The sequence below is a fragment of the Adiantum capillus-veneris genome, chromosome 27 (genome assembly GCF_014529385.1).
Source record: "Adiantum capillus-veneris isolate H3 chromosome 27, ASM1452938v2, whole genome shotgun sequence".
Classification (NCBI taxonomy): Eukaryota; Viridiplantae; Streptophyta; class Polypodiopsida; order Polypodiales; family Pteridaceae; genus Adiantum; species Adiantum capillus-veneris.
This window is the reverse complement of record NC_140957.1, coordinates 39283416-39307540: the sequence shown is the minus strand read 5'-3', so window position 1 is coordinate 39307540 and position 24125 is coordinate 39283416. Positions and strand designations below refer to the sequence as shown.

Genomic DNA, 24125 nt, shown 5'->3' with positions numbered 1-24125 from the left:
GACATTTTAGATATTGAATCTCAAAAAGTGTCTGAGACTTCTTCAAGAATTGTGTGCAAGGAATTGCCTTGATTCACGCTTTCTTCGGTGGATACTTTATTGGAGGTTTCTCCGAGTATGCCCTAATTTACTAATATACGACTAGATCTAAGGTTCATATAGACTTATGAAGCCCTGATTAGAGTACTTACCTTTGGATTGACGTGTCATTAATTTTCACTTGACTTGATTGCAACCTCTACCGAATTGCCGATTCCTCGTCTGCAATCCGATTCCTATACAAATTTGATCAAGTTAGCTATTCTTCTATAAAGACAATAGAGTTTTCGCTAACTGTGGTGATTGGTCTATGTGTATCACTTCAAATCGAGCTATGGGAGTCAGCAAGTGATTTCAGATTCAACTTCAGTATAAATCAAAGGATTAATCTGCAACCTAGAAACTCAGTAAACATGTACCAATCTGGATCCGATTGAACCCCAAGATTGCCCGGTGGCTTTGTATTATGCTGGTTTAACACTTTACAAGTTTAAAAGTCAAAACTGATGTCCCTGGGGTAGTAGTAGTAAATAATCGCGATTATTTACTTTTGCTAGTTTTTTACACTTTTTGGCTTGGTTTGGCAAGTATACAACCTGTTAAAGTCCCTGGACAAGTTTCAACAAGTTTGGACAAAATCCGATCAAGTTTATCAATTTTTTTTTGTCCGCAGACTCTGATTTCAAGAATCTGGCTTAGGTCTCACTTTTGTGGTCTAAATTTCACCAAAATTGATTTGTGGGGTCTACTTGATATGCTTGACCTTGTGGTATACTCACATTTGCAAAATTATCAAGTTTTGAAACAGATGTAAATAATCACGATTATTTACTCCAGCTAAATTTTTGTAAATTTTTATCCCAACTTTGATACAGATTTGTTAAGCACTTCAAGTTAAGGTCCCTATCCAAGTTTCAGCAAGTTTGGACAATTTTTGGTGAACTGGTCATCAATTTTCTGTCCTTATACTAACTTTACAAATTTGGTCACAATTTTAAATCCAGTGATCCAAATTTTACCAAATTTGGTTTGTGGGCTTATTACAACATGGTAAAACTAGTGGTATGCTGACTTGGTCAAAAAAGTTGAAAAATGGGACAGATGTAAATAATCGCGATTATTTACAACTGATAACTTTTTGCATGTTTTTGGTCAATTGAGCATGTACACATGTTTATTACATCAATATAAGCCTATGAATCAAATTTCAACAAGTTTGGACAATTTTTTTCCAAATTTACACTCAAGATTCAGAAGACAGTACAAACTTTAGTTTTTACCCAGTTTTTTGTCAGTTTGGTGATCCAAATCTTTTGTGCTTTTACAAACGTTGTTTGTACACATGCAATGAGTCAATGGTATGAACCTTGGTCAAATTTGAGCTGAAAGTTAATAATCACAATTATTAACTTCAGGCTTGAAATGAACCAATTTTTGTAATTTTTCAATGGACAGTCTTTTTATGAGCTATTTTAAGCCTACGAATCAAGTCAAAACTTAATTTGGCCAAATGTGACAAGAAAATGTAAATACTCTGAGTTTTGGCCAACTATTGAAATTTTTACCTCAAAGTGTCCTTAAGTTTACCAATTGATTCATACAACTTTTAAGCTTACTCTCCAGCCGGATTGGGTGGTTTGGAGTCTTTTCGTGCTTTTTCTAGTCGTAGACCTGAAATTTTGCAACTTCCAATAACAACTCACAATGATTCTTTGAGAGCGAGCAATGTTCTGAAATCCACCTCGGATCCTACTTACCCTACTCCAAGATTCTCATGCAATGGGGTTGTGAAAAGTGTTCACAAACACTCATTTTCTTGTTTTTTATGGTTTTCTGAGCATTGATCTTAAGATTTGTCTCGTCTACCAATCATCCTCAAAATCATAATCTATTTCTACAATCCTCAATTCCTAAAGGCATTCAACAAGTATGATTACTTCCAAGCTATTGATAGCCGTTTTTCGGCTCTCTGTGATTGCCATAGTGAGTTATCCCCCCCTATCAAATCACTCAAACACTGTGGTTACCCTCACCCTTTCACTGTATATAGGTGTGTGTGAGTTAGGGGACTTTTCCCATATCTCCTTACTGAAATAAAAAACCCTCAATTAGCTAGTCATTGGGTTAGTTGAGCCAAAAAAATAAAAAATATAAAAAATATAAGTATATTATGGCCCATGCGTATGTAAATATTTCTTTGTATATAGGGCTTAAATAAAAGATTTTTTCATAATTATTTTGGTATTTATTTAAATATTTCTACCTAGGTGTGTGTTATTTATGCTCTGTACATTGCCTCACCATTACCACAATTTTTTCTTACCATTTTTCATACTCTTTATTCCATATAGAAATATTTTCATGTAAGCTTCTCTTATATTTGGTGTAACTCCACCCCAACAAAAATCCAAAAAAACTAGTTTTATTTATGTGTATATTTTTTCACTATGGTGATTTTTCCCTTCCTACATCTATTTTGTTTTTTTCTAAAAAGTTAGAACACCAAAAATATTTATCTTTTTATGGTAGCCTCATAATGAGAGAGATTTCTTTTGACCCCTTTATATTTTTTCCACTTATATTATTTATATTTGACATGTACATATTTTTTAAACCCCTCAATATTTGATTTTCTTAGTTGTACTATTCACTTATATCATAATCTCAACAATATCTTCAATTATAGACCTACCAAATAAGGTCAAGGGTAGGTGGCATGCATACATGCACTATGGAGGGTTCACTCTTGGAGGTATTCAAAAGAATCATCCAAAGAAGGACCCCACAAGGACCTTGTGCAGTGGAAAAAAACGGTCGGTTTTGCTGAATTTTTAAAGTTCACTTGCTCTCCGAATTTGAAAAGGTAATACAAACAAAAGTTGTAGCTCGTGGGCTGAACTTTTGCCTCAAATTTTTTCATATTTTTTTGAGCTACGAGCTGTGAGCTATGATTTTATTAGTGGACCCCAATTTTCCCATGCTATGCAGCCACACTCTCTCTTCCACTTTATCATTTTCCTCTTTCACACACATTTCTCCACTCATCATCCCCATCTCTCTCACCACTCCTCTCTGCACCCTACTCACCTTCTCCTCAACCTTGAAGAATAAGAGAAACCATGGTGAACTCATACCTCCCACACACAATTCCATTCCAAAATTGACCACCTAGTCTCATTTTTCCTCCTCCAAATTACCCATATCTATCAAAAAAACCACAAAATTCAGCCTCTTCTCTTAAAAGACAGCATCATGGTGGTTGATTACTCAGCTTCAATTACCTTGTCTCTCAAAGAAGGTCAAGAGTGGAGAAAAAATGTACCGTCAAAGCTAGTGGACCGTCAACAAGCGTCAAAATTGGCCCTACTCAAGACACTTGGAGCATCAACCTTGTAAGAAATCCACCTTTTCTTACCTCTTAAGAGTTTTTCTTCCTTATTTGTATCCTACATGGATACTTCCATTGTAAATATCCAATTCCATTTGTAAATTAATACTAACTCTACTAACACTAACCCACTATGAAAAGTCCTATCACCTCCATTTCTCTCCTCTCTCTTTCCCCACCAACTTCTTGATAATTCCAAGCAAAAGAAATTAGATAAATTGCTGAAAATCTAACCCAACCATGGTTAGAGGAGTAACCCTAGCCTTCAAAGTTGCTATAAAAGGAGGGTGTAGCTAGCACAAAAGGGGGTGCCATAAGCAAGAGCACTATGCTATAGCTTGAGAAGCCAAGCTCAACCTCTCTAGAAGGAGCTCTTGAGTGGAAGCTCATTGTCTTATGCATGTGCATGTGTTGTAATAGGGGATTAGCAAGAGAACTCTATGCCATTGTAAGAGAGAGAGTGATAATTCAATTGAGAGTAGGAAATCTATCATTTCTCCTACTAGTGTAAGCCCAACATTTGCTGAATCAAGGAGGGTGGATTTGGACTAAGCTTGGATACTTTGTCTCCCTTCCAACGTGAAGTAATGGACAACAATGATGCGTAAGTGTCTTGGTGTTTTTTGTTAAGTTCTTGATAGCTTGTCTCTGGTGTTGTCATCAATCTAGCCATAAATCCCACATACTGTAAGAGGGTGACAGGGTGGAGAGGACTCCCCTGGCCTTAAGACAGTGATTGGGGTGGCTTTTCTTGTGATGTGTTGTGGTGAAATTTACGCAAGCTATGTTGAACAAATACTAATCTCACTTTGATTTGTCATGACAGATTCGTAAGAAGGTATTGATGCAACAAGCACCCCCTCCCCCTTTCTCTCTCTTTCTTAAATATATAGTTGTGTTTGCTTGATCATTGCCGATACGTTTCAAAGCAGCCCGAGCACTCTCTCTCTCTCTCTCTCTCTCTCTATCGTGTTTTAGTGTGTAAGAGTGTTCCATTGGTGTTAGGGTTAGTGTAAATTCCTTGCTTGTTTGTGGTTGCTCTAACGATTCTCCTCTTTTGCGTCCTAGTTCGCTCTTAAACTAGGTGGTGCCCCTTGTGTAGTTGGGATTTGGCTGTGGGTTTGTTGTTTTGGTTTGTGTTGTGTTGTGCCCCAGCCCCATTGAGCAGCACGGGAGCCTTGAAGGGTGTCTAGAGGCCACTCTTCTTGTTGCCCGCCCCGGACCGCCTCAAATTGGTGCCCCCACTGAGGACGGCTTGTGTATTTTTGTGTAGAATCAACCTTTAGCATAGTCAAGTAGTTTGCATGAATCACGAAAATTTGTATGATCCCTTCATTCCCATTGCAAGGCAAAAGGTACACATAATTGTTAGTACTAAGTTGCAATTTCAACGTGTCATTCGTAGAATTTTAGGTCCTCTTAGGTTGGCCGAGATAAACGCTTCAGTAAATCCTTTTATTTTGCCTCTCATTAGGTACGACCTTAGTTTGGACGTCTATATTTTTGTTTTGTTTTAAGCATTAGGTCATGCATAGACCATGGATAATGGCCCAGGAATAGAGGTTTTCCCCTTCCATTTCACTCCACACATTAGAATAAACGTTGCAATTAGTAGAAAGATCCATTTTCAACAACGAATGGTGTTCATGTTTGGTGCCCAAAGAGCAGAAGAAATTCTTGCATCACCAAACCCTGTCATTCTACCTCTCATCAACTACCACACTTCTTTTGATGTACATGTGTTCATTTTATTTTAAAATGAAGTGCAGCGCAGCAAAATAGTGTGTATGTTTGTTTTTTCTTTGTCCAAGTTGTTACAAGAAACAAAAAAACGATCATTTGTTCTAACTGGGAATGTGTGTGCAGTGAAAGTTCAATCCTTAGAGATCTAGCTCTATTACCAATTGAGTTGCAGGAGCAAGTAGTAAGGCGTCTCCCTCATAACAAGAGGGTGGTGAAGTTAAGACGGAAGGTCCTACGCGTGGATTCCATTTTCCTCTTGTTGTTGGGCACTAAGGAAGACCGCGCATTCATCCAACTAGTGTGTGCCCTAAGATTGGTAAATAGAGTGAAATTTGGCGTTTGGCGAGTGCATTTCACCATTGAGGAAGACTCTTCAAGAAACTTGCGGCCAGAGTTCATGCTTCATAGACTCACATTTGGTGAATTTTTCCCTCATTTGCGTCTTATTAATAGTCTTCCTTTCGCTTTCAACAAAGGAGATAGGGAGCTATTCAGAGCTTGTCTTAATAAAGAGAGCATAGAGAAGATTGCAAATTTGTATAAATTCTCATCCTTCTCTACTTTCTATGACACTTTGTTCATAGAGACATTGTAAATCTCTTTATGCTTTTGAATGATTTAACCATAATCCTAAGGAGTTTTTGTCCAGGAATTTTGTAGCACAAGTGGAGTCTTTAAATCTTGCAAACTTGATTGGACTTGATGAGGATGTTCTTTATGAAATTGTGAGAAGGTTGCCTCACTCCGACTATGTGGAACTCGAAGGAAAGGAGCTCCTAGTCAATTGCTACTTTCTCACGGCCTTCGATGAGCATGAAGATCTAGTTTTTATACAAACCGCTTGTGCATTGGGAATTGTAGAACAAGTGCAATTTATCACTTGGGACGTGGTTGGGGACGTGGTTGCTCTTTTGGATCCAGAAAATGAAGTTCTAGAGATTTCTGTTTATCGCCTTAGCTTTGAAGAATTTCAACCCTTCTTAGAGCTCATCAATAGTCTACCTTTTTGTTTTGATCAAACAAATCGAGACCTCATTGAAGCTTGGAGAGCTGAAGAAGAAAACCTAGAGTGGTATTTTCTTACTTCTTCATTTGCAGGCGAGTGGTTCTAAATCTCTATTGTATCCCTTATTGTAACTCGTGTTGTAATCTTTCATAATAATGGAGAGCCAACGCCAAATGTCTGGATATCCTCTTTTCTTTGGAGAGCCTGGAGAGGATGCAGAATTATTTTTAGCAAATTTCAAGATGTCTTGCCGTATCAAGAGGATAGTAACCGATCAAGAACGTGTAGTAACCCACTTTAGGTCAAGTTTCAAAATCGCGATTATTAACAGCAGTGGATTTTTGACCTAGTCATTTTCGAGCCAGAATGCATCTAAATGCTTAGCAATGATGCACCAATACCCTGCCTATGTTTAGTTTTTTATTTGAAAGTGTAAATTCCTAGTTATGCTGAAATTAGGCCACAGATCGGCGACGCCAAAAGCTACAAAATACCGTGATCTGTTTACGTCAATGCATAGATCTCTTACCTCCAGTTGCAATGCAACAAAGACGACTGCAATGTGACAACCGGGGAGGGAGTAGGAAGCGCGAGAAGGAGAGGAGTGAGCTCCGTTAGCTCACACTTTGTATTTCATTATCCAAAACTTAACAATAACTTACAAAAATTGGCTTTTATACCTTAGCCAAGGTTTTTGGTGGTCAAAACTAATAACTTGGGAGTTCTACTAAAGATGAGTAATGGCAGGTTGATACAATCTGAAAGCTTGTAGCCTCGGCTCATTAATTACAGATATCCGAGAAAATAGGAGTTACAATATTCCCGATTTATCAAAATAATAAGTGTTTTACAATGAGAACTCCAAAAAATGGTTTTTGTGTGAGCTTGCTGCTAAGATACCTACATCCTAATAATTACATGTGTGTGCAAATCTAGTTGTTGTGCTTCTTTATGCCAATTTTTCATCCCATTTTTGCATTACCATACTCTATGTGCATTTCTCATTTTCTTGTGCAACTTGTGTGTGTGCAAAGTGCTCATCGACACCATTTTGTAGGGCTATTGAATGTCGATTTTGCCCAAGGATTGGTCTTTCATTTTTATGTGTGAAATCTTTGTGTTTTCAGCTCGAAAACAAGTCCTTAAGCTCTGCATTTGCTCTTCATTAGCATTTGATTCACCCCTCCAAAGTTAGGTATGCAAGTGTGCATGAAGACCTGCTAACTTGGGCTAACATTCTATTTTTAGGAGGCCTTTCACAAGCAAACACGGTTGATTTGGTGGCTAGTGCACTATAAATAGTGTATTCATTTACTTTGTGGGGGTTCAAAACCTCGTAACCTAGTTTTGGCAAATAGCACACCATGGGCGGATCTGTCACGCAAAATTCATCGACACTATGATAGATTTTGGGTTCAAAATGAACTCAGGACCGGTTTTCATCCTCTTGGCCATGCACGTGCCTCTCAACCATCTGCCGTTCATTGTGGGCGTGGTTGCTTGACTCCGACCAGCCAACTACCATGCCTCCCAAAGGGCTTTTCCCATGGGGTTTCAAGACACAAGCCCCTCTTTGGAGGCCCTTCTCACAGGCAATCTACCAAGAGCCTTGTGCCCCTTCAACTTGGGGACCCTTCCCACAATACAATAGCAGTCAAGCAGTAACTTCCAAGAGGGCATTCTTGCTGTAGAAAGTTGTTTTTTACCAAGTTTGTGAATACATCCAAAGCCTTTCGAGCTTACAAATCCAAGGATGCTAATCCACAAGAAGATACTTGAACTTCAAGTATTTTTGACCATTGTGAAGAGGTTCTTTGTGTTTGGCGAAGAGTTACTTCCCAATTCATCTTTTATTTTAACCTCCTCTTGTAAAACTCACATGGGTTTAGACACTGCCTACACAATGTGTGATGGTAAGACCGCCCCTTGCCACGAGCACACACAAAAGCACACTAAAGGATGTGTATGTGTGTATTACACCCTTGGCCAAGATGGCCGCATTCTCAACGGATTGGACCAATGACAAGCACAACATTGACATACCAATAAAGATAAATCCAACAACATGAATACTGACAATACAATGAAGATGAAGCAAAATTTGACAACGACATCGATAAAAACATTTGAAGATTTGAAGATGGCATCAACGACACATTTGACCCTCTGACACCGGAGGCAAATACACAAAACCATTTGAAAGCACCACATTTGCAGTTTTACCTACGGCCTAGTTGCCTACAAATCTCTAGCGGATGTGCACACTTTGATCCTACACTAAGTTGACAATTCTTTGAGGAGGATGTTGTGATTTTGGTCTTTTACCCAATTGACAATTCTCCATGGAGGACACCTTTGCATTTTGGGTGCTACATTTGACACTCATTGAGATGATGGCCATCTACACATGAACACAAGAAAGCTTTGTAAACCCAAGTTTGGCTTAAGGGGACGTATGTTAGGGTAAGCTGTAGACGGCTGGATAGTCACCATGTGGGAACGTGTTCTTAGAAGATGGGCAGCGAATCACTTAGTAATTGCTAGTGTAATTACTACAATAAACCCGAAGTATATAAATAGGGCCCATTACATTGATATCGGGTTGGCAATTGTAATCACTTGTATTAGCACTTTGGGCTATAATTGCACTTGAGCATTAGTGGCAATATTATTGGCTATACTTTTTCTCTGTAATCATATTCGTTGTAATGACCACATCTCCACGGAATGCCCACAATGTACCTACTGCAAGGCCTTTGGTCACCTATGGAATAATTGTGGCGTCAGAATTCACCATTTTAAGAAAGGAAAGGATCTATCAGTGGTTGCCTACACTGAACCAGTAAAGACATAGCCAATCAAAGTAGCCCAAGAAGAGGGACGAGGTACCAGTGGTACTGGTCAAGGACGTGGCAGATACCAACAAGGAATGGGCAGAGGAAGAGGAAGAGGCAACTTCCAGACCAGGAGCATGAATTGCTACACCTGTGGGAAGTATGGTCATTTTGCAGCCCAATGTCCAGATGCACCAGTAACGACTGCTACTGAGGCTAAGGCACCAGAGCCAGTCCCAGTCAGAGTAGTTACCAGGAGCAAGGGAGTGATCATTGAAGAAATTCCAGACATTTCAAAAGTACCAACTAATCCTAACAGCAGCAAGTGGGCCCAGCAAAGGAATGTTTGGAAGGCCAAAGGTAAAGAAAAGGTGGTAGATGAGTGGCAAGAGCACAGGGAACTAGCAGCTAAAATCACAGAGGATTTAGCTAAGAAGTTGCCAGAGCAGCCAGAAAGTTCCGAGGCTAGGGTCATTCAGAAGATACCAGTCCAATCGATTGATAAAGATCAGTCAGTACCGGCCATGACAGAGACCATGCTGGCTGTAGTACATGGACTAGCTGATGAAATGGGAGTGGAAGGAAAGAGTAGTACTGATAAAGAAGAATGGCAGTGTGAAGACACTAGTTCTTCAAGCTCTGACAATCAGTCTGACCAAGAGCGAGAGGAAATTCATGTGAAAATTTGTGATAGAATCCAGAAGCTGACTGTAGAGCTGGAGGATATAAGAAAGACCTTACCTGAGGTGGCCAACTTTATCAGACAACACAGGAAGACTGAGGCAGAGGCCAGAAAAGTGGACCTGACAGCTGTCCGGGATGATGAAGTTCCACTTATTCAGGTAGATTACAAGGTGAGGAAGCAGTGGGAACCTCTCTCAAGCGTCATACTGGATGGAGGAGCAGGAGTCAACATAATGGGAGCCCATCTTCAGCAAAGAATGGGTATAACTAACATGAAACCAGCACCATTCAAAGTAAGAATGGCAGATCATTGAGTCGTACAAGCGACGGGCATGATTGAAAACATGCAGATAAGAGTTGGGAGGGAGAAATTCAAAACTAGTTTCCTAGTCTTGGATGTACAAGGAGCATATGGAATGCTATTAGGCTGCCCATGGTTAAGAACAACACATGCTGTTCATGACTACGCAAACCAGAATTTAACCATAGAAGGGGCCAGTGGTTGGCAGAATCAAAATCCAAGCCAACAACACCAGGAGCTGGAAAAAGGAACTGAGGCCGAAGGAGTTGTGTCAGAAATACCGAGCTAAGAAAATTGAGCGAATGCTAGCAGCTATGAACATCTTTCCTTTGGCAGAAATTGATTTGAATACATTCCTACTAAACAAAGAACAAGCTGACAAGCAGAAGAGACAATTCCCTGATCAGTTTACTGAAATCAATACAGGGGAAAGAACCGTTCAGCTAACTGGAAGAATAGAGGAACCAGCTGATACTGGTAAAATAGAAGAATCAATATGTTCTGAAGAGTATGAATTAGAATAATGATTCAGAGATGAATGGACCTTCTTGGGACTATGCTGAAGACTCGACCAAAGAAAAAGGAGGAGGACCAAATTGGTTGCTTCCAGATGATCAGTAAGTAGAGGAGTGGAACCTAGGATCAGAGGAAAATCCCAGAATGATCAAAGTCAACAAGCACCTGAAACCGGCAATGAAGGAAAAGGCAAGGAAAATGTTCCAGAACTATAAAGATGTATTTTCCTGGGAACATACAGATTTGAAGGGAGTAGATCCTGAAGTCTGTCGCACCGAATACCACTGAAACCGGAAGTTAAGCCAGTCAGATTGCAAAGATACCGGATGAACCCCAACTATGCAAAGAAGGTCAAGGAGGAGATTGATAATCTTCTCAAGGCTGGGTTCATTACGGTGGGAAATTAAGGGTTTGTGTCGACTATAGGAAACTAAATGCCCAGACCATTAAGGATCCATTTGTTGAGATGTCGAGCTCTACACCTTGAGCTGGCATCCACTACAGGTCTTGGCCGCTTACGGCATTTACTCACTGGCGCGTTAGGTGACCGACACGGAGGATCTCTGCCAGTGATTCTACAGCTGGACTACACTTATAGTGCCAGCCTAGTACGCTTCTAGTGAGTTCACACTTAGTGACCGCATGTACATATGTGCTACTTTTCAGCTTTAGCACTTAGTCATTTTGTACTCTCTTTTCTGTGAAGAAGAAGAAGAAGCTTTCCATCTCTGTGTGCTTTGTACTTGTCTTGTGTAGCTCTCTTGCATCCTCATTCTTTACATGGTATCAGAGCCTGGTGCAGGCAAGAGAGGCTAAGAGAGCAAGAGCATCACAATCCCTTCGTTCGCAATCCACGACCAGATTGTTTCGCACAAGTTTCTGAACAGGTCTCCAAAGTGCAGTATACAGAGATTTACTGTACAAGTACAGTGGTTGTATGTACGCTTGATTGTGGACACTCATTGAGTGTAGAAAGCGTTACAGGAACCACGATAGCAGGTTCAGCAGATTTGCAGGTTTTTGCAGATTGCAGTTATTTTGTCTTAGTGCTTCAAGATGTCTGACGGTTTCAGTCAGATTGTTACTGAGAAGCTTGAGAAAAATAACTACCCTGCATGGAAGTTCAGAATAACAAATTTCCTAAAAGGAAAAGGTTATTGGGACTATGTAGAAGGAGACAATGAAAAGGAACCAGAGATTCCCGAGGCAAATGCTACAGCAGAACAAAGGAAAGCTTTGAGGGACTGGCAACAAGGCCAGAGCAAAGTGATGTATTGGCTTTCTATGAGCATCACAGATGGCATGATGGGCTATCTACAGGATGCTGAAACCCCCGCCATTGCATGGAAAAACTTAGGCAGAGTGTTCGAGGTGAACACCAAGGCCAGGAAGCTTCAACTAAAGTCGGAGCTAAATCAGGTTAAGAGGAACAACCTCTCCATCAATGATTATGATTTGAAGATCAAGAGTATCATTGAGGCTCTTGGATCTATTAAAGTCTCAGTGGAAGACGATGACATTGTCCGTGCATGCTTGGATGGTCTAGGAGATGAGTATGTACATTTTAGGTCTTCCATGAATACAAGAGACGACATCCCCGTGTTCCAAGATTTGATTTCTATGCTTATTCTTGAGGAGAAGAACCTTGACACATCTTCTTCTCATGGCAGAAATAATTCTGAACAGGCCTTCTATTCTAACTCCAACAGAGGTAGAGGTAGAGGTCGTGGTCGAGGCCCAAGGGGTTGCAGGGGCCAATTTCTGGAAGGTCAATCAAATCAAAACAATACAGGTGGCAGGGGAAACCAGTCTCAAGGCAGGGGAAGCCAAAGAGGTCGTGGTGCAGGATCAAGCAGGCAGCAACATACTCCAGATAGTAGAGAATGTTGGACTTGTGGTGAAAGAGGTCACATGTCACGTGACTGTCCAAAGGGAAAAGCAAGTAGAAAGAGAGAACAGGGCAACTATGCATCTACTAGCAGAGATGCAGATGACAACAAAAACGAGCGCATGTTTGTTATGCAACATGTAATGAATACAATGACTGCAGAGAATTCCACCCAAGATGATGTTTGGTATGTGGATTCAGGTGCCTTTAATCACATGACGTCTCGTGGAGAGTGGTTTAGAGATATGCGCAAACCAGATGTGTCAGGCTATGTGCAGACAGGAGATGACACAGCTCACCCCATTGCTCATGTAGGGGACATACCTCTAAATACGAAGAGTGGGAAATCAAAGTACTTAGCAGATGTACTTCATGTCCCAAACATTACAAAGAATCTTGTTTCTGTTGGACAAATGGTTGAGCAGGGTTTGCAGGTTCGCTTTAATCCAAATGGCTGTTATGTAGAAGATTTCCAGAATGGCTGTAAGCTGATCACAGAGGGCAAATGTGTGGGCAGAATGTTTACGCTCAATGTAGACATGCCTGAGGTAAAAGCTGCATTATTTGCACAGGGCACAGGTGTTGTGGCTGATGTTGACATTTGGCACAAACGCATTGGCCATGTCAATGAGCAGAGATTGCGCAGCATGCAATCAAAACAGATTGTAAAAGGTTTGCCCAAATTCAAGGTGGATGGTATGCATAAAGTGTGTGAAGCATGCCAGTTTGGAAAACAGTCAAAGGGCTCATTTCCACATGAGCGCAATGTATGTAAAAAGCCACTTGAGGTGGTGCACATAGATGTTTGGGGTCCAACCGATACTGCAAGTATACATGGTTGCAGGTATTATGTCTCTTTCATTGATGACCATACAAGGAAAGTATGGGTCTACTTCATGCGTAACAAAAGTGAAGTGTTTGGTCACTTTCAAGACTTCAAAGTCATGATTGAGAAGGAGACAGATATGCAAATCAAGACATTGAGGTCAGATGGAGGGGGAGAGTACTTCTCCAATGATTTTTCAGATTTTCTGCGAATGCATGGTATACACAGGCAGTTTACATGCAGATATACTCCACAGCAGAATGGGGTTGCAGAAAGGAAAAACAGGCACATTGCAGAGGTTGCACGTGCATTGATGAATGAGAACAACATGCCTCATCATTTCTGGGCTGAAGCTGTAAATACAGCTGTGTACATTATGAACAGGACACCTACAGCTGCGGTGCATGATGTAACACCTGAGGAAAAGTTTACAGGTACAAAGCCTGATTTGGCACACTTGAAAGTGTTTGGCTGCATAGCTTACGTGCATGTACCAGATGAGTTGCGTAGGAAATTGGATCCTAAAGCAAAGAAATGTATTCTTGTGGGATATTCCCTTGAACAAAAGGGGTACAGGTGCTACAATCCTACTACACGAGAATTACGAGTGAGCAGAGATGTAGTCTTTGATGAGATGAGCAGCTGGTACAGTAATGCACATGGCACTATTGGGGCTGATGTAAAAGATGATGTGGTTGTACAAAATGTGAGGCCACAGTCACAGGTTTTGAGTGGACCACAAGAGTCCTCTTCTCGTGGCTCTGTTGAGAAACCATGGAATGGTAGACTACGTACGCAGGTTACTCCACCAACAGGTACAGGGAATGTATCACGAAAAGGAAAGGAAAAGGTTGATGAACCTCCCTTTATGGTTGATGCATCATCAGGTTTTTCACATGTAGACATGGATTCAGATGGTTTTGAACAAAGTCTTGATGAGGAATTTGGAATTCCGGCTGTCAGGACACCTGGTGTAAGGAAAGTACAAGAAGATGCTAGAGGGCAAAGGAGTGACCCAGGACCGCGCAGATCTAATAGAGTCATAAATCCAGTTCAGAAATTGACTTATGATGGGTATCTAGCGCATCACCAAGCCTACATGGCTAAGGTGATACAGGATGTGGAGCCCACATGTTTTGAGGATGCAGTTGGAAATGTGCATTGGGATGATGCAATGAATGAAGAGATGGCTGCATTGGAAGCAAATGACACATGGGAGTTGGTGCCATTGCCAAGTGGCAAGAAAGCTATTGGCTGTAAATAAGTGTATAAAACCAAGCATAAGGCTGATGGTAACATTGAGCGTCACAAGGCAAGGCTGGTCACAAAGGGTTATGCACAGACGTATGGCATAGACTATGAGGAGACCTTTGCTCCAGTGGCAAAGATGACGACAGTGAGAGCTGTCATAGCAGTGGCTGCATCTAGAGGATGGATTATGCATCAAATGGATGTAAAGAATGCCTTCTTGAATGGTGAGTTGCAAGAGGAAGTGTATATGGATCAGCCACCTGGTTATGTCGATCCAGGTTACCCAGATTATGTATGCAGACTTCTCAAAGCTTTGTATGGTTTGAAGCAGGGCTCTAGAGCATGGTATGACAGGATTGCCAAGTATCTTGTCAGTATTGGTTTTAGGAGAGCTCATGCTGATCATTCACTCTATGTACGTGAGAGTGATGTGGGGATTGTGGTCATTACCATATATGTAGATGACCTTATTATTGTTGGTGACAATGCTATGGAGATTGACCATGTGAAGGGTCTTCTCAAATAGGAGTTTGAAATGAAAGATTTAGGCGAGTTGCGCTACTTTCTTGGCATTGAAGTGATCAGGACTACAGAGGGTGTATGGCTATCACAGAGACAGTATGCTTTGGACATGTTGTCAAAGTATGGTATGGCTGATTGTAAGCCAATTTCTATTCCCTTGGATGTGAATGCAAAGCTGAGTGCAGAGAAGGGTGATGTTGTTGAGGATGTCAACATGTACAGGAAGATTGTGGGTAGTCTAATCTACTTGACTATCACGAGGCCAGACTTGAGCTACACAGTAGGCTTGGAGAGTCAGTTCATGCAACTTCCGAGGAAGCCACATTTGGATGGAGTACGACGCACACTTAGGTATGTGCAAGGTACTCTTGACTACGCATTGTTCTATGCAGCAGATGCACCATTAGCATTGTATGGGTATACAGATGCAGATTGGGCAGGTAGCATTGTTAATAGGAGATCTACGAGTGGCTTCATGTTATCTTTTGGGAGTGCTACTGTTACTTGGAGCAGCAAAAAGCAGCCTACGGTTGCTTTATCGAGCACAGAGGCCGAGTACAGAGGTGCAGCAGTTGCGGCATGCGAGGTAGCTTGGCCACGCACATTACTTGAGGACTTGGGAGTGCAGGTGGACTAGCAGATTTTCATCCATTGTGACAACCTCAGCAGCATGCAATTGGCTAGGAACCCAGTGTTCCATGCCAGGACCAAACACATAGAGGTCCATTACCACTACGTTCGAGAGCAAGTGTTGGCGGGCGACATCGACTTGGTCTACGTCAGCACAGAGGAGCAGATAGCGGATATCTTTACCAAGGCCCTCGGAGCTGAGAAGCTTCGACGTTTCCGGACTATGCTTGGACTCTGCGACATGCAGAGCTCGAGGGGGAGTGTTGAGATGTCGAGCTCTACACCTTGAGCTGGCATCCACTACGGGTCTTGGCCGCTTACGGCATTTACTCACTGGCGCGTTAGGTGACCGACACAGAGGATCTCTGCCAGTGATTCTACAGCTGGACTACACTTATAGTGCCAGCCTAGTACGCTTCTAGTGAGTTCACACTTAGTGACCGCATGTACATATGTGCTACTTTTCAGCTTAAGCACTTAGTCATTTTGTACTCTCTTTTCTGTGAAGAAGAAGAAGAAGCTTTCCATCTCTGTGTGCTTTGTACTTGTCTTGTGTAGCTCTCTTGCATCCTCATTCTTTACACCATTTCCCTTACCTTTTACTGAATTGTGATGCGTTTACGTCAATGCGTAGAGCTCTTACGTGCGGTTGCAATGCAACAACACGGCTGCAATGTGACAATCAGGGAGGCAGTAGGAAGCGCGAGAAGGAGAGCACTGAGCGCCATTAGCTCACGCTGTATATTTCATTATCCAAAACTTAACAATAACTTACAAAAATTGGCTTTTATACCTTAGCCAAGGTTTTTGGTGGTCAAAACTAATAACCTAGGAGTTCTACCAAAGATAGGTAATGACAGGTTGATACAATCTGGAAGCTTGTAGTCCCGGTTCATTAATTACAAATTTTATCCGAGAAAATAGGAGTTACAATATTCTCGTTTTATCAAAATAAAAAGTTTTTTACAATGAGAATTCCGAAAAATGGTATCAGTGTTAGCTTACTGCTAACATTCCCCCCTCCTTGCCTGTGTCATCCCTTGACACAGCTTTATGGGCTGAAGTAGTCTTCGGGCTGGTGGTTGGCGAGGCGATCTTTAAGCGTGCTTAGTGCCTTTTGGTATCTAACCTTCCTTTCTTTATCTAGCACTTGCAAAAACTGCATAGTTACTCTGGTCTTCAGCTCCACTACTGAGTAGCCTACAAACCTTGATGTGAAGTTGTTGATCACTGGCGCAAATATTTTCATTCGCCATGTGAAGAACCCCTTGTAGAATGCTTCCTCGAACGCCAGCATATTGTGTGAAGGTAGAAACATGCATCTGGCGTAGAAGCCATAGAGAACTTCTTCGGAAGGTTGGCCACTGAGATCATAGCACAAACCTTTATTACCCTCAAGGAATGACATCCAAGCTGGTCCCTTTTCTGGAGCAGGCAATATGGGGTAATTAAGCCAAGTTGGCCGCTTCTTTAGTAGTGCCTCATGTGCTATCTAGGTCCTTACTCTTGGTACACGACAGAAAGTCGGATCTTTTTGCAGGGCTGCAGGTGCTCTCGTGAACAAAATCAAGTACCTTGAGTTCTTATTCAGCCAGCTCAACCTCCACTTCGGGTGGTCTTTATCAACGCCCTCGACTTGCATGTCTATGTAAAGTCTTTCTTTTACCTGTAGTAGCTCAAAGGGTAGGGCAAATACTGTTGGTGCCATTGCGCATTTATTTGATTAGGAGTGAGTTGTGTGACATTGACAGAATGAAGTATTCTCATCTCCCAATCCATTGCTGCCTTCCACTGCTCATCTACCTCTTGTGTAACGTTTTCTTTTAGTGCATCTTCTTTAGCCTTTGAAAGCTGAACCATGGACACTGTTTCTTCTTCTGTAATGGGAATTTGAAAATTTCCTCGCCGCTCAGCTCTACTGTGGACTGTGTCTCCATTTCAGCAAATGATACTAAGGGTATTTCTATCTCAGGCTGCTCCGAAGTGCCTGCCTCTTCTTGTGTTTCCGGCCTTCCCTCTCTCAGTAGTTGGTTGACTCGTTTGAGTTCAGCTATCTCCTTTAGCAGCTCGTCTTCTCTTTGGACCCGCATCAAGGCCAGGTCTCTACGCGGAGACTGCTTTAAATTCAGCTCCAGCTCGAGATCTTTATTTTTCTTTTCTAGTTCCTTGTAGACCTCGTCTGTACCTTTAATCGAGACATTGGCCACATCTAACTGTACCTGGATCTTTTGAGCTGATAGGGTGGTAGTGAGAAGTTCATTTGTAACTTCCGTCAGCTGATCATCCTTGGCTTTGCATGCATCTGATAGTTTGGTAAGCAACTCATCAGCTCCTCCATTTTCCTCGGCCTCCTGTTGCTCAAATCTTGTGGAGTCCTCTTTTGGTGCAGGCTTGGCTGCCTTTTCGGTCTCCTGCTCTTTCTCTGTTTGCTTCTCTTGATTAGAGACATCTGCTTGTTGTGTTGTTTTCGCTGCTTCTTGCTGTTCAGATTCTTGTGTAGCTTTAACTATTTTTTCTTGTTCAGCTTCTGCTTCTTTCGTTGGCTCATTTGTGGTGTCTTTAACTGCCAGTGATGGTGGTGGGCTTGGCATTGGTTGATCTTGGCGTTCAGAGATAGGAGAAGAGATGCGGGGAGACACATCACCTTGGGTATGTTGTGCTTCTCCTTGTGAAGTAGTTTCCTCTGCTCTCTTTTGTTCTTCCTGGTATGATGCTTTCTTCTAGGCCCTTTAAGCTCAATAGGCACCCACTTTTTCGGGTCCTTTCCTTATGCTTGTCGGCTGCGTTGGTATGCGTGTTTCTCTCTTTCAAACCCGGATTGCTTTTGCACAGGCTCTTCTTGGTGTGCTGCCATGACTTTTCTCTTCATTTCCTCCCTTCGTGCTCTCTTTTCTTCATTATCCGAGCTTTCACTGCTGTGCCTTTCCAGCGAGCTTTCAACCGATTCTTCATCAAATTTGTAGGATCTCTTGGCTGATCTTGTCGCTCAAGGAGATGGTTGAGATGAAAATATCCAAGTGTTTTGGTATGGGCAGGTGGTAGGTTGTCGGCCATGCCGATGGCATGGTATGCAATTCTTGTCATTACCTCTGGTGCACCCATGTATGTGATCTTTCCTTCTTTCTTTACTCCTTTCAAAGTGGTCAAGACATATTGAGCATGGTCAACTCGTTGCCTGGTTGTTGACTTAATAGATTTTTTGTCATTGGCTGTTGTTAACCACTACGTCGCACTGCAGGGAGGAGTTATATATTTTGAGATCTTTCATTGCTGGTTGTTATTATTGTTCATAAAATATTTTTGTTCCGCATGATTGGGCGTGGTATACTTTGGTGGCCTCTTAGTGAGGAAATGGAAGTGTTGGTGGTTTAACCTGGCTGGCTCTTCAATCTGCTTGTGAATAAGGTCAATGAAGGTGGCTGCGGCGGTTTCTTTGGTGAAAGTACCTACTTTTTTCTTATCCCTTGCCCTCATTGTCATTCCTTATGTGGGCAGTCTGAGTGCTTCTACCACTATTTTCTTGGTTATCACCACTTCAACTTTATTCCACTAAGGGTCAGAAATCTGTGCAGTTCCATCTTCTTTGATCGTGGATAAAAGCTCGTAAGCTTTTTGGAAATCCACACCGCATGGCTCCTGTTCATAGAAATCTCTGAGTCCTAGCCTGTGGTTGGCTTCTTTGGTCTCAGGCTTCGAGGCGACTTCATACACTTCTTTTGGTAGGAGTTGCAACTCTACCTGATGTCCCTCCTCACTTTTGAATTTGGATACTTATCTCTCAGATAGATTCGTACTTCATTTGAATACCTTGGAGTGCACATGGAAACTTCATTGTGCTGCAAGTAGCTTCAGCCACCAGAAGAGCAAACATTCAAGAAAGAGTGCACATGGAAACCTCATTGTGCTGCAACCAGCTTCAACCACCAGACGAGCAAACATTTGAGAATTAAGCATTGCAAACGGTCCACCTTGCCATGCTCAAAAGCACGCTTAGTGACATCCATGTAGTGCAGGCAATACTTCTTGTGTCCGTTATGCATGAGCATGGGAAAGGGCGAGAGCTGCGGCTATCAACAACCGGTAGACTATGCCATTACCATCTGTAAAAGGATGAGCGATGATCATCCCATAAAAGAGCCTAGCCACACACTCAATCATTTGTTCAATGCTCGAGTTCGGTGAGGACGCATACCTAGCTATTTCCTTCTGAACTGCTTGTGCAATGTCGCGTGCATCCGAAAAACACAATGTACCACAAGTGGTGGAGGCAAGGTGGGTCCTATAGACCCCAACAACAACCGGTAAGGGGATCCCACAGACGTCGGTGGCATCAATTGGTCCATATCATAGTGCCACATGCCTTCAGAATGTAAGCATAGGTGTTTGGATTTGGAGAGATGCCATCTCTTTGCATCCATTGAAAACAACACAGATGCTTAGCGAAGCTGTCCTTGTTGGGCATATCTCGCAATCAATGCGTTGCAAGGAACCACATTCCGAACAGGAAGCTCATCAAGCACTTTTCTGAGCCATCTGAAGTATTTGATAGCAGGGCTGATGGCGGTGCTTTTTTTTACTGGGGTGGCGCTGTAAGGCTGTACTCTGCACCATTAGAGAGATGCACTCGCTTCGTTTTAGCTGAAAACAGCCCATAGCTTCCTGGTCCCGCTCCTATTTAGCATATCCCGCAATCAGTGCATTCGTAGACTTAACATTCTGCGAAGGCAGCTCCTCAAGAACCTTTTGTGCTTTTTGAAGAGATGACATTCCGGACAGGAAGCTTGTCAACTAGCCTTGCTTGGTGGGCCTTGCTATATAATATCTATAGAATACAATAGCACATATGAAAATTGACATTTAACATATGAAGGAAGAAGAAGCATGACTATTTTGGCAATGCTGGCACTATGTGAAAAGCGTATATACAAATGCTACGTTTTTCTTTTTGTGATGAAAAAACCAATGTATTTGTTGTGAATTTTGCAAATGTGTTATGGGAACAATAATTCAGTAAAGAGAGAGAAATTGGTGTTTGATTTTTTTTAAAAATGAAAGGATCCAAAATTGTTTTAAATGTGAAAGAATAGCGATTGATATGAGTTTTTTAATAATGAATGAACAAGAGTACTTAATAGGAATTTTATGAATGGTTTTAGTGCACAATAATTGAGGAAAAAGAGAGAAAAAGGATGTTGTGTTAGCAGACAAGAAATCAGATTTCATTGAGACGTGCACGACAGTGACAAGGATAATTTAGATCTTTCTTTTTTGTTTCAAGAACATGTATTTCTTGCAGTGAGGGGGATGAGCTCATAGAATATTATATCCAAATGAACTTGTACTACTATGTGTATTGATGAATGTTTTTCTAGTATACGTGATACATGTAAATTCTTGTAGACGGAAAGTATGTCAAAAATAACGTTTTCTTCGAATGGCTGGTAGCGAATAACGTCGGATTGCATTTTTGAAGGTGGTTGTCGAGTGTGCTCTGCCTTTCGTCTTTCAAAATTGTTTGTGACACCTATGTACTTTCGTCTGTTTTCGTGGCATGTGATGGAGTAGACGGTGTATTCAACGTCCGTTGTTTTTGCTCGATTGATTGTCGTACTCGAGAAGCAAAACTTGAGTCTTGTTGTAATGTGCTGCACAGCAAAAGCAAAAAAAAAAAAGAAACAGGATTAGTGCAAGATTGCATGCTGAAACTTGAGAATATTAGACTATATAATCGAGCGGGATATTTCTTGAATTTTTTTCATGTGTAACCTGTGGGTGGGTTGTCGATGTTGATGAAAGCGTACGGATACTCACTTCCAAATCGTGCTTTGTAAACATCCTTGTTGTGTTTCCATGTCAGCTTTTGCTCTGTAATTGATCATGGCTCGTCATTGCACTATCTCTTGAAGCTTGCGAAGATCTCACTTGCGTCATTTTTCGTTGTATCTAAGAGGTCCTCGAGTGCGACATCGTAGCCATAATGCAACATCTTAAGAATGTAGGGATTTATTGGTGTCTTCAATTGAAGCAAACGATTACCGTCCTCGACTGTCATGAGATCCTCGGGGACGTCAATCTCTATAGATAGTTTGCAGACGATCTCTTTCATTAGACTTAGAAAAAAAGAGTATTATAAGGGACAAACAATTTTTTTTTCCTTGTAAAAAAGCATGTTTTTACTGTTTATTGTAGATAGCAAAGCAATGAGAAGAAGAAAAAAAGATAAAATTGCATGTGTGTAGAGCTAACCTGCCGCTATTTTGATACCCATGCTCTTGTTTTGTTCGAGCTGCTTTACAAATCTGTCTATTAACAATCGCAACTCTGCATAGTTTGCAAAACCCTTGATGTAAGTGTCCGGGCAGCAACCTGCCAGGTTAAGCAGGTGCATTTGCCTCTTTGCTGGATACTGGCAATTTGGGGGTTTTTCTTCGAGGCAATGTTTTGCTTGAAAAGGGTAACAAGTCTCTGCAAGGTTATACAAATGCGATCAGTATTTTGTGTACATTGAAGGAACATAATGTGATAGTTTTATAGAGTAGTATACCTTTGAATTGCTCATTTTATTCTCTTCGTTATCTATGTTGCCTGCAATGGTGACATGATTAGAATTCATACTGGAAAAACCAATAGTAGAATTGTGCAGAACCGCTGAGAAAGTGTTCATAAGAATCAAGACAAAAGTAGAGCGTAAGATAATGCTACAAAGAGTGGAGTGCAAGTTAATGACAGTCTCGAAAGATCAACATGGAAGAACTCTTGAGACATCAGTTATATATTTATAGATTATTTGTTGCACAGATGCTGAAAAACAAAGTCATATGAAAATTTTACGAACTATTAGAATCACAAAATACGCATTAGCATAAATACAGAGCATGCAAGGAAAAACAAGACAGTGTCATCGTTTGCCTTATCGGCGTGTTGGAATTGACCTTTTTTTTCACGGGCCAGACTCACCTACGTCTACCTTAACTTTTAAAATTGCACCCCTCCCATGATGGACAATAACTTTTTCATTTTTTTTTCTCCTTGGCTCCATATAACTATCCATGTACCTGCGTTGTTTGCTTTTTTGGCACGTTTCTTGTCCTTGTCTAGTATCTTTGAATCTTCTTGTAGAGGTGAGTGCACTATGATATATGAGTATGACGAGGAAGCAATCCTTTTAAGATTTGAAACACAATATGTCAAGTATGTGAAAGGTGAGGCTTGTTTTGACACAATTTGCTCCATTTAGGTTGGTTTTACGATTTTCGTAGAACTTTGGATGCATGTCAATTTGATGCAATGATGAAGGATTTTGGGGACTTGTGGTTCAAAACTAGAGATTGGATTTGAATTTCTCGAGATTGGGATAGACATGATGGGCATGAGTTAAGCTTGCATAAACATAAACAGATACGGGCATGAATCTTTCTGTCTCTCTCTCTTTCTCTCTCTCTACTGAAACAGAAGATATCACATTTCAATTGATGATCATTTGGCATAATCTGGAATCGAGTCAACAGTAATAGACACGGGCATGAATCTCTCTCTCTCTCTCTCTCTCTCTCTCTCTCTCTCATGGCATCTAGTCCTACTGAAATAGAAGATATCATATTTGAATCAATGATCAGTTGGCATAATCCTTTGTCTCCTCTCTGTCTGGCAAAGGTCTGTTCTAGTGCTATTGAAACAGAAGATATCAGATTTCAATCGATGATCATTTGGCATTATGTGAGATCGAGTCAACAGTAACAGACACGGGCATGAATCTCTCTCTCTCTCTCTCTCTCTCTCTCTCTCTCATGGCATCGGTCTGCTCTAGTCCTACTAAAATAGAAGATATCAGATTTGAATCGATGTTCAGTTGGCATAATCCTATCTCTCCTCTCTCTCTCTCTCTCTCTCTCTCTCTCTCTCTCCAAAGGTTTGGTCTAGTGCTACTAAAACAGAAGATATCAGATTTTAATCGAGGATTAGCTGGCATAATTTTTTATCGAGTCAACGAACCTGCGAAATTGCGAACCTGTTGGGAATTGTTGAATTGCTGCTAACTTGCGAATCTGCTGCAAGCACTGCTGCTATGGACCTTGCAGCTGCGGACCTGCTCGGAATTGCAAAGCTGCGGACCTGCTGGGAACTGTGGAATTGCTGCTAACTTGCGAATCTGCTGCAAGCACTGCTGCTGTGGACCTGGCTGTTGCGGACCTGTTGGGAATTGCAAAGCTGCGGACCTGCTGGGAACTGTGGAACTGCTGCGAATCTGCGGACCTGGCTGTTGCGGACCTGCTGGGAATTACGAACGTGATGGCTGGGAATTGCTGTACCTACAGCGCCTTTATTTTTACTTGAAGCTTTTTACTACAGCAAAAAGCACCCAGCACCCAGTGACAACGTGACACGTGGTTGCTTGTGCGTTCAGATAGCCGAAAAAGGAGCTTTGGCTCACCAAGTACTAACAGGAATAACCTTTTTGAGCTTTGAACTTTCTGAAGTATTTGGCATACATGTCAAC

General features: G+C 41.5%; 1 protein-coding gene across 3 annotated transcripts; it reads right to left on the bottom strand.

The window, feature by feature from the left end:
* Nucleotides 1–20900: 20900 nt before the first annotated feature.
* On the bottom strand, nt 20901–23905 carry LOC147421820 (uncharacterized). 3 transcript variants are annotated; one of them, XR_015186793.1, is made up of 4 exons: nt 22173–23905; nt 21875–22093; nt 21395–21703; nt 20901–21273 (listed from the first exon to the last, which is right to left on the bottom strand). XR_015186793.1 is itself a non-coding variant. In XM_086503139.1 (3 exons), exons 2-3 carry the CDS (start codon nt 22014–22016, stop codon nt 21522–21524), a joined length of 324 nt encoding a protein of 107 aa, XP_086359265.1. In that variant the 5' UTR covers nt 22017–22093; nt 22173–23905; the 3' UTR covers nt 20901–21521. The 3 variants fall into 3 exon arrangements, 1 of the variants encoding a protein (XP_086359265.1); XR_015186794.1 differs by having other exon boundaries at nt 21395–22093; nt 22173–22213; nt 23621–23905; XM_086503139.1 differs by having other exon boundaries at nt 20901–21703.
* Between the last annotated feature and the right edge of the window lie 220 nt (nt 23906–24125).

Bases quoted from the DNA above. Each gene is read 5' to 3' on its own strand.
- LOC147421820 (XM_086503139.1), bottom strand. From the start codon at position 22,016: ATGCACCTGCTTAACCTGGCAGGTTGCTGCCCGGACACTTACATCAAG. The intron at 21,704-21,874 runs GTTAGCTCTACA...AACTATCTATAG, and splicing joins GGGTATCAAAATAGCGGCAG to AGATTGACGTCCCCGAGGAT.